A 15761-nucleotide genomic window follows, 5' to 3' on the forward strand; every position below is an offset into this window, starting at 1 on the left:
GCAGTCATCCGTAACGTTATAGATTTACGTCGCTGACACGTTGTTTAAACTTCTTTATTACGTTATTTACCTATCCACAACGTTGCTGATTGGTCACTTACTTACTAAACCCTGACCATACATTTAGATTTTGTGTATTAAAAAAAGGTATATCATGCTGTTGTCATTTTGATCTCAATTCTATCCTACCAATGAAATGCCATTGCTTCTGTAATTCATATCTTCAAAATTTATTTTCAAAGATACTCAGTGCAGCAATAAAAAATGTACACATGTCAAGCCCAAATAGAATAGAAAGCCTTTATTGTCATTGTATAGAATACCATTGAGATCAGGTTCAAGTTACATTTCTAGGTAGGCAATATGTGCTGAAGCAAGCACAATTATGGTACAGATGATGCGACAAACATACAGAACTAGATACAAATACAACATAAAAAGGGTGACTTTCACTAGTGCAATGTCCATAGCAGGTCCCCCAAAGCATATGTGCTAGTATAATATACAGTACCTCCTCATCACCATAATCACTTCCACCACCATCATAAGCATCAACTGCAGCATATTGACAGAATATCATGACTACATCCTCCCTAGTATTTTTCTGATAAAATGATGGCATTACCATCCTTACAATTTCTTGATATGTCAACAGATTGAAGTGCACAAGAACTAAATTAAAACACCCAAAACTGCTTGTCAATAAAATATACATTGTCTTGCATTGTTGTAGTTTCAGGACAGTAATAACCATAGACCAATGATTTCAACATTGTAACAATGTTGAGTATTTTTGTCTTTTTCAAGCGGTGAACTACATTTAAGTTAGGATCCCCCACATATTAAAGTAGGATGTCTGCAGGCATTAGCAAGTTAAATTTAAGGCTTTTTAGACATTTTAAATGCTTCTTAGAATAACATTTAAGACACACAAGTAAGCACAGGCAAGTTGTACTCTTAGCTACTTGACATTTTTACAATTATCTAAAACGACAACATTGACATTTGTCCAAATGTTTATTTTGGTCCAAGAAAAGGACACATTGCTGGCTTTTACCATTCAAATACAAATGCATTGTAACCACAGATAAATACACCATGATATTCAACTGTCATGATGTATTAGACAATTTTCTTTGAACAAAAATAAATGTAAGACAAGTTGAGACTTTTTAAGGGCTTGCAATTGCCCTTAAATGCATGTCACATTCATTTTTTCATTGTTACTTAATTTTCAAAAATGCTTTCCATGTTAGCTATTTAATAAGGTTATAAGTGAGGATGAAATTAGTCAAAAACTGAACGACGGTGTTTTCTCACAAACGCGATTCTGTGAAAGAAATCTCAAAATAGAAAAATGGCGATTTATTGGCAACGTGTACTATCGTACTTTCAAGTCATTTGAGCAAGGAATTTGAAACGGACCGTTTGTGCATTTTCACTTCCTGTTAAAGCTGATCCCTGTGAAGTCTCCTTTCTTCACACATCCTTATTTTTCGACATCCCACACACTTTCCAAAAAGTGCGCGGGGCCTTATTAGACCATGATCACTTCAAGATGTGCATTAGCACTGACACACCAAAAGCTCTGCTTAAGTACTCTGACACAGAGGGATTTCTCCTGACGTGACTCCACGCACAAGTCTGGCAATCCGAGGAGCGCCGGTAATTTATGAGTTGCACGGAGCCAGTGGGAGGTGGGGGAGTTCTTACAGATGGTGTTACACAAGGGTCACTCAAACTTAACGACTGCGGTACCGAATCTGCCTGCAGTGCTTCTCAACGGCCTTCTCATTTAAGCTGAAAAGCAGTTGTTTTGTGAAAACAACTCAAGATGGTTACGGCTATCATCAAGTATGGCTGTGAGAAAGGCGATGTTTTAATAATTGCTGCACTTTTCACTGTTTTGAATCAAATGGCCACACTGAGAAAGAAACATTACACCACCTAAAAAGGCATTTATTTAATAAGAAAATAATATGCAGGATTATTTCATTTTATTGCTTACAAGTGTTCTTGATGAACACGTAGGCTAAAATGTGTACAGTAGAATCCCAGAAGCTTTCAATTAATCTCAGATCAAATCAAATCAAAATGTATTAATATAGCGGGTTTCACAAACAATTGTCACAATTCACTTCACAGACAACCCTGGCCTAAACCCCCACAGGAGCAAGCCTAAGCAACAGTGGCAAGGAAAAACTCCCTGTAACAGATAGTAAGAAACCTCGGAAGGAACCAGGCTCAAGGGGGGAACCCATCCTCCTCTGGCTGGCTCATAGTGTAGTTTCGTGACCAACAAGGTCAGTCAGTCAATGCACACATGGATCAAATTAGAGGCAGCTAAGCGACAATCCTGAGGTGGCGGCTGAGATGATGGGCGGGGCCGGGTGACGATGAAGGGGGAGTGGTAGGCGGCTACTGAAGTGGGCAGGGTGGAGGTGATGACGAAAGAGGGGCCGGACCGCTGTGGTGGGGGGTCCAGATTCTTTGGATTTTGGGCAAAATCCCCACCGGTGGCATGGGGAAGAAAAATGAAATGGCAGAAGTGGGCAGGCCCAGGCCCGTTAAGCCCGCCCACAGCACCTTAACTTGTAATTGTTGAGTCCTGAGGACAAATAAAAAATAAAAGAAAAGAAAAAAAAAAAAAAAACAACACACCAAAAAGCTACTAAGGGCGAAACTAGTTAAACTGTGCATTTTTTATTTTAGTTAACATTGCTGTGTTTCTATACCTAAGTTAAATGAGAATCTACTTGCAACAGCTGGTAAGAGTTTATGTGCATTTTAAAACTACAATACTTTTTCATCCTTTATGATGATATGTTTTGATTTGAAGGCAAGGGACAGATGTAGTGTTAAAACCGTAACACTACAGAGCTCAAATAGCCGTTATGTGAACACCAAACCACCTGTTTGGTTTGGAATTTGTCTTCACATGAATCCTATCAGCCCTTGACTGGATGATTCAGCTGGGATTCAGAGGAATTCTCGAAGTATCTATCTTTGCTAAGCAGTGGATTGCCCGATGCTAAGGATCAGGGACACCGTATGGTAAGGGCACCTCATCCTTAGGAGGATTACAAGGCCAATAGGAGCCCTAAAAATTGTGCAGTTATTGTTCAGGTGAGATGAGTTGCTGGGGCCCAATGTGAAATATTTTCATAGGGCCCAAAATCCCTGACGACACCCCTGCAGGATGTATGGTAAGTACCTGTGCCATTACTAAGGACGCTTCTGTCCATCTCCCTTTATTCTATTCCTACCTGTCTGTTAATGAACTAGCAAGCTCAGTCTCAGGCTTCTTATATTTTTGTGCAGCTAATTTAGAGAGAAAAATGACCTGAAACAGAACATTTAATTGAATAGTACATAAGAAAATTCCCACAAATTCTTTGGCAACCTATAGCTCCCTACTCCAAGCACTACGAGGTTGTGGAACCATCAACCCAGTGCAAAGTATCTCAATTAGTCATCTATTACCACAAGTAAAGCATCTAAGCATGTGGACATAACTTTGAAGTAAATACGTTGACACGATATTGCTTACTGTGCTACTCAGCTCAATAGGGACAGACCCAATGAACCAAATTAAGAGGAAAAGTACTGTATACTTTTTTGGATCTTTACTGTTTTGAGAAATTAATGTGAGCTGGGTGAAAGAATTGTATTTTCTTTTTTATACTTTCCTTCCTTTTACTCCACAATTTGGAATGTCCTTTCATATAGTCTGATGAAAACTTACTGCCACAACCTCCACTGGGTGTCAGTTTGGGTAAGCACAGACAGGGATGTGCCTTCCTCTGAAGCATGTGATGTCAGCTGCCACATTTTATCAGACCAAAGTTTTCAAGTCTGGTACAGAGGTGCTTCCTGTTTAACAGGTAAATTTACAGGCGCTCAACTAAACAGCAAGGACTGTCTGTTTCTGGAACTGTCAAATATAGTAGCAGTTTGCCCTCTTGTGGTTTTTTGGGTGAATTACAATTTTGCCTAGACCTGTTCCTCATGCATTAACTTTGCTGGGACTCTTGCAAATCAAAAAATGTAAATAGACAATTTATTTTAATAAAGGGGGAATTATAATAAATTACTTTTGTGAACGAGTTAGGGTTACACTGACGCTAAACAGATAGCCAAGTAGCCAGTGGGATTTTATTGTCCAGGAAGTCAGAGAGTATGACAAGTCAGGAGTGAGTACTCCGTGAGCATCTGTCAAAATAACCCTTTTGAAAAGAATTGTGTCTAGTCCAGCATTTGTAAGTTATGTATGAGTCCTTTGTTTACAGTGACTGTAGAATAGGCAGGGTTGAGTATGCGAGCTAAGGTATTCTGTGTGTGTGCTACTGGGGGTGGGAGAGGGGGTGAAAGACTATAGCACTTCTAGGAACAAGGGCACCTAAAATGATTCGAAATTACAAATTCATCATAGTTCACATCAAACCATATGATTGTGATTCTAGCCGAATAAATTCTTGCTTCAATGTAGGCCAAATATGTATTTCTGGCGCCTGGAGCTTCTCTGAATGGGAGGGACCTAGCTCCAAATGGGCGTGACTTAGCTCCAAAGAGGAGGGTTATTGCATGACGCCTGGGTTGAAGTTTCGTTTACTTTGTTTCTTTAACGTGAGCCAGGGGGCAGCAATGCCTCTGTTTGTGATCGGACTTGTTTGACTCGTATCTCACTGGAAGAAGAAGACGAAGTGACCACTTCCCGTGATAACGTAGAGCACAAGCGCACACACTTATAGGAAGTAGCGTTTTCCTGTAAATACGGAGCATTTTCCCGTACGATAACGTTAGCTAACGATACAGGCGGTCAGTAAGCTAATTAGCGAATTTGCAAGATTGTCAACTTTCCCGAGACAGATGGCTTATCCAGGATATGGAGGAGTAAGTAACATTCATCTATGTGTAGCTAGCTAGTCTAGCACGTCTTTTTACCAATTTTAATCACGCTACATTCCATCTCGATTTGGCTGGCTAAATTGAGATGGAATGTAGCGAGCCAGCACTAGCTTCTTACCTAATTCAGCTAAGACCAGTTGTATTTAGCAGTAGTTCAGATATACCTAGCTCGCTGTGAGATTTTCCGTTAAAACCGTAGCTAGCTGGATTTGATTAGCTAGCCAAGTTAACAAATGTTGCATAACTTGGCGAATAGAAATAAGGAGTAGGCTACCTTATAGACTTCGGACTGGGGAAGTCAGATCGCAGCGTAATTTAGCTAGCTTACTAGAACCAGGCATTACCCCATTGCGTGACTTGGCAGATGTTATATAATAGTAATACGTGCACTTCGTGCTTAACTGGAACAAATGCTTGATTGCGCGACCGTCCCGCCCCGGCCCGCCCCACCATAGCAAGCTAAACTCGTTGACCTGAATGGCCATTTAGGTAAATGCGGTCTTTAAAAATCCGCTGCCTGATTTGGGGAACAAGAAAAGCGTCCCAGAACCAGCATTCAGTTTTCACTTTTTGTAGAATATTGCAGTAAATGGAGGAAGTACGCTAACTTGCCACACTTGCGAACAGTTTAATATACCCCACTACACAGCCTTAGGCATTAGCTAATTTCCTGAGACGTTAACTTTCCGGAATAAAATCAAAGGGAAGCGGACGTACCTCTACATTATAATGGAGAAATGTAAATGGAGAAATGTAAAAACTTAACGAAGAATGAGAATCGGGCAATAATGTCGTCAGTGGTTAATCTGCATCTTTTGAAGCAATGATTTAATTTGAGAAAAGATAATCATGTTGCACGAACTGGAATTCTAAATTATGCAGCCCTACTCATGAGTAGGCTATAGTGCAGGTGTGTACAACAAGGGCCGACCCATTTCAGGATTTTGTGACAACTTTTGCTCTTAATTATTTAATTGGCTCAATCACAACTTGATCTGACATTTATGTAAGCACCAATTACAGCCGGAAGTTGCCAGTGTATCCTACATATTTTTCCTGTGCTCATGTACAGGAGTGAGCCAGCATTGTTTGTAGAGCTGTCAGAAAACTAAACCTAACGTAACTGGTTGGAACAAAAACCCGGCATTCGGACTTGTACCTCCGGGACCGGAGTCGTGCACACCTGATTAACAGCGTCTTTTTCATTTTCAAGTATGGGGCCATGCCTGGCCAGGGAATGCAGATGCACGGGGGAATGATGGGGGGTCCCCCGCAAGGAGGGTTTCCCGGACAAGGTGGCTACCACGGGACTTTTGCTGCTCCTTCTCCTGCTGTTAATGACCCCATGTGGGGTTACTTCACAGCTATTGCTGGGCAGGTGAGTGTCCGTTCAGAAATCACATTTTCATCAAGGTGTTTAACGTCCAAAAATACGAAAAAGGGAGTTGCATGTTGGTACATTGTTATGACCACCAACCCCCTGGGTTGTAACAACAAGGTAGTTTAAAGATTAGCAAGTGCGACACATGAAGCACAGTATTAAAAAGAGTGGTATTTAATACAAGAACATAAATCAACAGGTCAGCATTATACAGACGTGACAGGGACAGGGCAGGCATAGGGCATGTTACAGTGCCGTGTAGGCCTGTATGAGATCGCCTGGAAAAGGTCAGCCTACTTGAATGAACATGATCGCTGGCATGTATACATACTTCTGCGGTGATGTAAGCTATGGTATTACCCATCTTGTCCCGAAACGGAAAAAAAAAAAAAAAACCTGAAAGAAACGACCAATTTATGAACGCCACAGAATGACAACCAAAAGGAAAACTAGATAAATAAAGCGAAATGCTGCATTTGCTTTCACTTTGGAAACTTCTTTTCTGTTTTTGGATGGGAAACCCAAGGCATTTAAAATGTACTGATCTTTATTTGATTAAATTTAGGAAGTCAGCTGAGCACCTGCATTTGGCCCCAAACCACCTAACAAAAATTGCAGGGATGGAAAATTGTGCATCTATTCAATCCATGAAGCTTAGAGTAGAGAAATATGCAAAATATTACTCCTGACAATTGTTCACTGTTAACTGCCGAGACAGCTTGATGCTCTTTAACGTAACGAGTACAAGAACACTGAATGAGTTGACAGTTTCTCTTGTTGTGGACATATTAAATTGAATAATGCTTTGGATTTGAATTTAAGTTGGTGGAGTGTAAATGGTCTGTCTAATGGCTAGTGTAGATACTTGTTTGGATTTTATTTATATTACATTTTTAAACTATGTTACGTCACAGGTATTTAATGTTATTGGTTTGTGGCTACAGCACAGCAAAATGTGCCTTTTTTTCTACGGTACACGAGTACGGCCATTATTGGAGCTGTTCTCTGACGTGGTGTTTTTGGTGGTTTTTACGCGCACAGGATGGAGAAGTCGATGCGGAGGAACTGCAGAGGTGTCTGACGCAGAGCGGTTTCAGTGGCAGCTATAATCGTAAGTGCAGAAGGTGTCTTTGTTCTTCTATTAACCTGCATTATGGGTATATTCTCCTGAACTACCAGCTGACACGGTCGCTGAAATGTCTACAAAATGGACCCCAGAACTCGCACACCTCTGTTTGAGGTTCTGAGGTCTGCTCATCAAAGGCTGTTTAGCGTTTTTTTGTGTGTGAGGTCTGCGTTGTGTGTGCTTGTCTCTCATTTACCCTGGTGTTTATTTCTGTGCACTGCCTATACCTTTACAGATAATTATAGTAAAACAAGTGTCAGGTTAGTTTTTTTTACACTATGAGATTACAAGAAATTGGCAATTGTCTCTGTCCAGGTAGCCACAAGTAACATTCGGAAACATTTCGTGCATCACTCATTGAAGATTTTTTTGCTCTTTTACAAAGGCTTATTTTTTGTTAATGAAACATAGAATTCATATTTTAATTGCATTATGAAATGTGTTCGCACAGCGATTTACAACTGTGGGCATATATAGTAATATATGATACAGCTTCTAAGACAGTCAGGATTAAGTATTAATCCCAGCCATGTTGTGCACGTGTGTGAATTTATTTACTTACTTATTTTTTATTTTTTTATTTTTACCTTCAGCGTTCAGTTTGGAGACTTGTAGAATCATGATCGCTATGCTGGATGTATCCTTTTCAGATCAATGACTCAAGCAAGCCACCCCAAAATGTGCTGACAGTGCACCCCGACTCCCAGCCGTACCAGCGGTAAATGCCGCAAAAAATGCCCATCCAGGTGTTTTCATGTTAGAAATTTTCATGAAACCTAAATCCCAGAATGTGCAGTGCATTGTGGGTAGAGGTAGAGTGAGAAAAAAAAAGACACACACCAAACATGAGCCATTTGTCAAGTTGCTGGTTGGTGGGGCCATACCCATTACCTGTAATACAGCACAGAGTTTGGCACTCTTTAGGGTTTCCTGCAGAAATGGCTCCATTCTCCACAGACTCGGTCTTTACGCGCGTTATGCACGCCTGTAGACAGCACTGGATGTAGGCTACGTGCACAGAACCTGTATTCAGGGCGGAGTTTTCTTGTATGCTACTTAGGACACCTTGCCATTTGTTTAAGCTGCCTGTTAAATTCAGCCCTGCAGCTTCCTTGTTTCACCTTTAGTGCACCGAATTAACATTTTTCCGTGTTGACCTGTGCTGCTTCCTGGAGTGCTTTAGCCAATCACAGCACCTTAGGAGGCCTGCCCATATTTCCTACTGCTAATACTCAGATGAGTAATGGACTTTCCATGGTGGGAAGCACAGTGAAATTGGTACGAAACCACTAGAAACAATATGTCACCGTCACACTACTACTGATCATTCGGAAGTGCTGTCGGAAATTAACGTTGTTTCAGCTGGCCCATTGTTTCGTTATTGGCGCATAGGGTCATCGGATCATTAACCTGTTTAAAGATTCTCTCCTCTAATTGGTCTGCTTTGCGATGTCATGACATTCTTAAAGACTATGCTGTAAAATGCACAAATCAAGGTATTTCTATTGAGCGGTGAAAGCCACGAGATGAAACTAATGCTGCGTCCTTCTGTTGTGAAAGCACTTTAGAAACACTAATGTTCTCTCTTTGCTGTCGTCGTTTCATTCTTCAGTACACAAATGCATTTACATTGAAAAGTGATTTTAATATTAGCGTCATTTACTCAATAACGATCCATATACTGTAGTTCATATGAGTATTTACTAGAAAGTAAAGGTTAACTGGTAGTTTGCATTAACGCTTTGTGTGAATACGTTTACTGTCCAATTATTGCGCCATTCATTGATGTCAGCTGGTTGTCGTTCACTGCACTGAACATTGGGAAGTCCTTAACCTGGTCCCCTCCCAGCGGGATATGACGGGGAAGATGGGATTCAACGAGTTCAAAGAGCTTTTCACGGCTCTGAACGGCTGGAAGCAGAACTTCATGATGTTCGACCAGGACAGGAGCGGCACGATGGAGCCCCACGAGCTGGCACAGGCCATCACCTCCATGGGTGAGTGCTCCGGAAGGCTCCGGAAGGCTGGCGGTTTGGCTTCCCTTTTTATTTTTTTAAACAGTGTTTTTTTTTTTTTTGCCTTTGCGCTTTTCTGGGGTGGGAATTGTACCCTCTATGGCATAGACTTTAATAATAATGAAAAAAAAAAAAATGATGGGCTTTTCAGCTTTATTGGAGAGTGACTGGACAGTGTAGAGAGACAGGAAGAGCGGGGGAAGGAGAGAGGGGGAGAGACGTGTGACAAAGTTTGCGCGGTCGGACTCGAACCGCCAACGTCGCGGTTTCCTATGAGCATGTGGACAGTGCTCTACAGGCTACTCCACAAGACACCCCCAGACTTCAGTATTTCAAAAAAAAAAAAAAAAAAATGAATTGTTGAAAACTGGATTTTAAATCCATTTGTATATGAGCCCTAATTGTCACATGACCCTTAATCTTAGCTTGTCGGCCAGTACCTGTAAATTAATCTTTTTTTTTTTTGCGATAATGACTTTCAATACGCACTTCCAGCCAAGGCTTGACGCGTTGCTTCCTGTGGTTGGGGCCTCCTCTTGTGAAACAGGTTACAGGCTCAGCCCTCACGCGGGCAACGCCATCATGAAGCGCTACAGCAAGGGCGGCAGGATCTTCTTCGATGACTACGTGGCGTGCTGCGTGAAGCTTCGCGCGCTTACAGGTGAGGGGCCCCAGGTGTCGTGGGTAAGCTTCACCTGCGCACAGTGCGCAAGGCATTGCTCTCTGTCCATCCATCCATCCATCCATCCATCCATACATCCACTATCTATTCCTCCTTATTCCTGGAGCCTGTCCCATAATGCACTGGGCCGGGAGGCATCGCTTTAACTGCAAAACTCATTTTGCAGAGAACTTCAGGAAGAGAGATGCCATGCAGCAAGGAGCGGTAAACTTCCAGTATGATGATGTAAGCGTCCAAATTTTTTTTTTTTCTTCTTTCATTCTTATATTCGTTGTCACCGTCGATGCTTAATTTGCCAAGTGCTCGCCGAAACGCTAATCGATTCGCCGTCCTTGTCTCCCCTGGTTCCCTGTGTAGTTCATCATGTGCACCATGGCAGTCTAAGGGACCCCACTGATGTTCTGCTCTGCAAGGCCACCTACGGAGAACAGGATTTTCAAATAGATGCCACCAAGGGCATTAAGACTACTAGACCAGAGGATTTGATACAGTCGTGTGCTTTTGCTAACCATCACATAAAAAAAACAAGATATACATATAAATATGCATTTAATCATTTTTATTGTGCTATGCAACGCAAGGATGTCACTTAAATTTAACTGCTTGCGCGAATCGCTACTAAGTGTGCTAAGTGAGATACTGTTGTATTTTTTTTATTTTTATTTTTTTATATCTGGTGCCAACATCCGTTTTTTAATATTTTCATATCTGGATTGTTATTGTAATCTGTGCTTATGCTCTGCTAGAGTAAACATTAACGACTGAACAATGGGATAGTTTTCGACAGCAGTCCCAAGATTTTACACTTTCGCACGTTTGGAAGATATTCCTTCGACCACTTTCCAGTCACACTTGAATTTATCGCAGCTGTTCTGTTTCATTGCCTGTGTAACGGTGAAAATGTAAGAAGTCAATGGATATAGGGCTCTGTATTACTCTGTATCAGTGATCTCAAACTCCAGACCACGCTGTATGCATGTTTTAGTGGTTTCCTCCAATCAGCAGCCAGACTGATTCGGCATGGATTGTTGATTCACTCCATTCAGCGACTTCAATTAAGCGCTTAACGTTACGAAAACCAACAGAGATCTGAGTCTGAGAGCCCTGATCTACATAATCTGCTAACTGCTTCCTGTACGCCACGCCATCATGTTCTACTGCCATGTATAGAGAGCTTCATTATACCTGTTTCAGGGACATTAAAAGTTTTTATTCATAAGAAACAGTGAACTCCAGATTATTTCTGGTATGCATTTTATTTATACAGTTGCACACAAGTTCATATCTAAATCAGCCGTGATTATTTACATATTATATATATGTATATATGGAACATAAATATTCAAATCTACTGTAAAGTGTTGCTTTATATAAAATATGCAGTGGCAAACTTTAAAAATGCATAGAAATACTTCAGACACGCATTCGATTTAAAATGTACAGATTTCCACAGTACAAGTTTGAAATCCATGTGCAAAAGTTTGCAAGTCTATTAATTGTGTGAGAAACAGTCCTGTGGAGATCTCTCCGGACCTTCAACAGCTAAGTTTAATCAAGCTCGTGGAATATATTCACTGTCAAAGCTTATTAAAAACACTATTATAGCTTAACCGGTGCAGTAAAAGTGCAAATACCGGAATCCAGCTAATGTGGAAGTCTCTAAAATTTAAGAGGATCTTTCTGAATACTTCAAGTGATACGTACATCTGTACATCTTTACACCTGACTGTACATCTCTGGGCAGTTCAGGCAGTATTTTTTTTTTTTTTAATTAACTTTTTTCTAAACTTTGAAGTCATGATGAAAATTAACATGAAAATGTGAATGTATTTTGCCAACTCACTGTAGAGCCTATTCCAAACATTTTGTTGTGCGTACATGCCATTCATAAAACATCTCATTTCAGGGAATGTTTAAACCAAACACATATAGTTCATCTATAGAAATGTATTTTAGAATTGCCCTTAAATTCCAAATGTAAGATATGAATTACAACTGGTTTTTATAAACTTGTGTTCATGGTCGCAGTATGTAGCCACCATCTCTTTTGGGAACGCTGGCATTTTGATGGCCCTTCCGTCCTTTTACACAAGGTGAAGGAGTAAAACTCAAGGACAAATTCATGCGCAGTTGCCAGCAAACTATGTTGCCGTACAACATTCGAGATCTAGCATGTCTGTTTTCATTTTAATACCCACCCTCTTGTAGCCTGTTGGGAGAAAAGGATTAGCTTTAGTTTTTCAAATATAAATCTTACAGTACATGTTGATTAAATCATCCTAATGTGTACCAGTTATAGTTGTAGTAAAAATAAATGACATTGGAAAAGGCGAGGCATATGATGTTTCGCACAACACCATGAAAAAAATAAATAAAAATTCTAGTTAGTGATGGAAAGAAAATGCCACTTAGGTTTCAGAAGATCGTTCTAACAATGAGTTGCCAGAAGCAGCAGTTTTATTAAATAAATAACATTACAAATATAATGTCCAAAAATAATATGTAAAAAGGTTTTTCTTAATTTTTTTTATTTATTTTTTTTTACAGTAAATGTGTTTACTATGGAAGAGGATTAGGGCCACGTGCAATTTCTTTTGGAATTCTGACTTTAAAGTCAGAATTCTGAGATTCTGAGATTCTGAAATTTTTCACGTGACCCTAATCCTCTTCCGTAGTTTACCTCTAGGTTTAAAAAAAAAAAAAATTATGCGAAGTTGGCTTTGTAAGGTAAAACGCATCTGGAATTCCAAAAGACACTTAAAGAGACAAGAAATCTAAATCAGTGCTTGAGGAAAGTTTACCCCAAGGTTAGTCTCCACTAATAAACTTTGACTTTACTGTTGTAGCCCCAGCATTAATATGACGCTTGTGCTGTGGTTTCAAATGATGTTGCCTAATCTTACCGTATAAATCTGTTCCCTTGTTAAAAAACAATTATAATGGCTTTGGATGATACGTTTTCAAATAACTTTCTCATTAAGATCCACTATATACTTAATTGACCTGGCGATGGTTATTTACTCTGTATGGAATGTATACAGTATACATTATTATATATGTGTGTTTGTGATCATTTTAAAATTGTTTGTGAAATTGATTATCTGAAATATTTGTCTGGTTTTAGGCACAGTATTGCATCTGTCTGTGGAGTTTATTACTAGGATAAATATGGTGCCGTTGTACACATTTACATTTATATTACCCGATAAATATAGATTTTTTTATTTTTCCAAATATAAGGTTACAGAAAACACTAGCATATTTGAGAATATATGAGAATATACTAATGTGCCTATGGCAAAACAAAAAAAAAAAAATTTTGGTTCAAGTAAGCTTTGTCCTGTAGAAGTGATTTTACAAACATGCCCACAGCAGGACTGGTAACCAGTGGGGTGAGCTGTTTCAACATGCAGGAGAAAACCCACCCCAACATGCACTTCTCTTCTGAAACAAGCATGTAAGGTGCCTTGTGTTGAGGGCAGTGTTAAACCTGCTCCATTTACACAGTCATTGGGTACACCGTGCCCTCCGTCGTGTTTTGGGACATTCTTTCTCGATTTGGCTCTGTACTCCACAAATTTTAGATTTGCAATCAAACAGTTCGCATGTCGCTGAAGTTCAGATTCTCAGCTTCACAGGATACTTAAAATACTTGTTAGTTTCTCCATTTAGAAATTACAGCACTTTTTAGACATAGCCCCCCATTTCAGGTCACCATAATGTTTGGACACATTATAAAAAAAAATACCCTTTTAATAAAAGCTGAGAATCTGCACCTTTACCCCGTGTGAATTGTTTGATTGCGAATCTAAAATCGTGGAGTACAGAGCCAAATCAAGAAGAAAAAAAAAAAGTATCTCCCAAACATTATGGAGGGGCACTGTGCATGTTTTACATACGCCATTCAAAAGATAGGAAAATAATCTACAGTATTCCTTGCATATGGCAGGCGTACATACAGTAATCCTTCTAGACCCTGAGTCAGGCTTCAGAGGGTGTGCGGTGCAGCTGATCTTGGGGGGGGGGGGGGGCGGGCAGCCGCAGGCGCGGTCTACTCCCACGGAAGAGCGGGATCGGAGACGGGCCTCCGCAGGGCCGGCGTTCCCGCGTCGCCCGGGGAACGCGGGGCGGAATGGTTCTGGCCGGGAAGCAGGAGGGATTTTGGCCGTTGCTGCCGCGGAAGAGCGGCTTGGTCCCGGTTCTGTCCGTGGAGGGCTTCCGCGTCTCCCAGAAGAACTGCTACGTGCTCCTCGGAGTCCACTCCCGTACCCGACAGAAGCTCTTTGGGTTTCTGGTGGGGATTCCGTAGGTCGAGGAATTCAGAACTCTGTCGAATGCGCACACAAACACAGACACACACACACACACAAAATGGATATTTTCTGTCTGTAGGTCAAGGTGTCAGTGGTGTAGAGCGGCAGCATATCTGAACATAAATAAAGCTTATGGGGTTGTTCCACAGTAAATATCAATACAAGCCAATCTCTACAAACCCCAGAATTGGGCTCCTTTTCAAAGCTCATTAGTTACGCTACTAATGTGTAAACTTGAGTTATGAATAAATTATAGGTAATGTACTTTTCCTGTTAGTGTCCAAAATTTCTAAAGGTGAATATGCCACATTATTCAATACACTGTATATTCACGAAAATCATACGGCGAAACAATGCTAATATGAATATTGTACTTTAGATCTGTATAGGATTGTGAGTAAACAGAATAAGGCATGTTAGATATCAGATACTGGTTTGCGTCACTTGGAATTTCAGGTTGGAGCAACATCTAAAATCCTAAACGCATGTTTTTTTTTTGTTTTTTTAAATGAATGAAAACTGGTGTAAATTAAGGAGTATTTTTAAACCGGTGGCTAAACAGGATTAGCGGATTAGCACCCGGCCGAGCTGTTCATCTGATTGGCGCGCATTAGCGACCGTCGTTGCTAATGAATGGGTCGTGACGCAGTGCGAGCCCCAGAGTGCGTGCGATACCTGCGCTGACCCGGAGCTGCAGCTCAGCCCGGTCCCGACGGCGGAGGCGGCGGCGGGGCAGGCGGTGGGCCCCCGGTACTCCGGACTGGCCGTCACCATGCTGTAGGTGGGGGGGCCGTGGGCCGACTGCCTGTGCAGCAGCTGCAGGATGGTCTGTATGTCGGAGGTCATCTGCGACTCCAGCCTGGAATAGGGAGACGTTGATCGAGTTACCCTGGGCACTGGCAACTTAAAAAAAAAGCACAAGCGCGAATCCGCGACAGCTGCGACCGCACGCGCGCATGCATCCACACACACACCCTCACACCCTCACACAAACATGTGGCCTCTTCTTTGGCTCATGACCAACCTTTCCACAAAATCTTGTGCAAATCTGAAAATCCATTCGGGAGTTATGCGCCTTTTTGTGATAGGCTGTGCCCATCGCCACGCCCCCTCTTGGTCAATCGGCCTGAAAGTTACTCGGCTTTACCTTCAGTCATAGCCAACCTCCATGCCAAATTTCAGCCTCCTGGGGCAAAAACTGTGGCCGCTACGGGGTGGGGCACTTTTGTAGACCAATTGACCAACCAACCGACCGACAGACAGAGCTATAGAGCTGCGTTCGCAGCTAAAAAATGGGATACAGTTATGAATGAAATATTTATTGAAAGAAAACTTT

At 41.2% G+C, this 15761-nt stretch overlaps 2 protein-coding genes across 3 annotated transcripts in view; one reads left to right on the top strand and one right to left on the bottom strand.

Annotated features, from left to right (window-relative positions):
- Positions 1-4657: 4657 nt before the first annotated feature.
- On the top strand, positions 4658-11335 carry zgc:92027 (uncharacterized protein LOC449543 homolog). Its single transcript, XM_035394123.1, has 8 exons — positions 4658-4893; positions 6122-6286; positions 7331-7400; positions 8009-8052; positions 9265-9412; positions 9978-10091; positions 10279-10337; positions 10470-11335. The coding sequence occupies exons 1-8, from the start codon at positions 4870-4872 to the stop codon at positions 10494-10496; spliced, it is 651 nt and encodes a 216-aa protein (XP_035250014.1). The 5' UTR covers positions 4658-4869; the 3' UTR covers positions 10497-11335.
- A 2580-nt stretch (positions 11336-13915) lies between these two features.
- The window catches only part of LOC118214274 (potassium voltage-gated channel subfamily H member 7-like), a 58352-nt gene continuing 56506 nt past the window's right edge, over positions 13916-15761 (bottom strand). For both annotated transcript variants that reach the window (XM_035394122.1, XM_035394121.1), the window contains 2 exons: positions 15101-15284; positions 13916-14439 (listed from right to left, as the gene is read on the bottom strand). In XM_035394122.1, coding sequence (XP_035250013.1) covers positions 14164-14439; positions 15101-15284 — 460 coding nt within the window. In that variant the 3' untranslated portion in view covers positions 13916-14163. The remainder of the gene's footprint in view (positions 14440-15100; positions 15285-15761) is intronic.

Source organism: Anguilla anguilla, chromosome 15 (genome assembly GCF_013347855.1).
Source record: "Anguilla anguilla isolate fAngAng1 chromosome 15, fAngAng1.pri, whole genome shotgun sequence".
In the NCBI taxonomy this organism is placed as follows: Eukaryota; Metazoa; Chordata; class Actinopteri; order Anguilliformes; family Anguillidae; genus Anguilla; species Anguilla anguilla.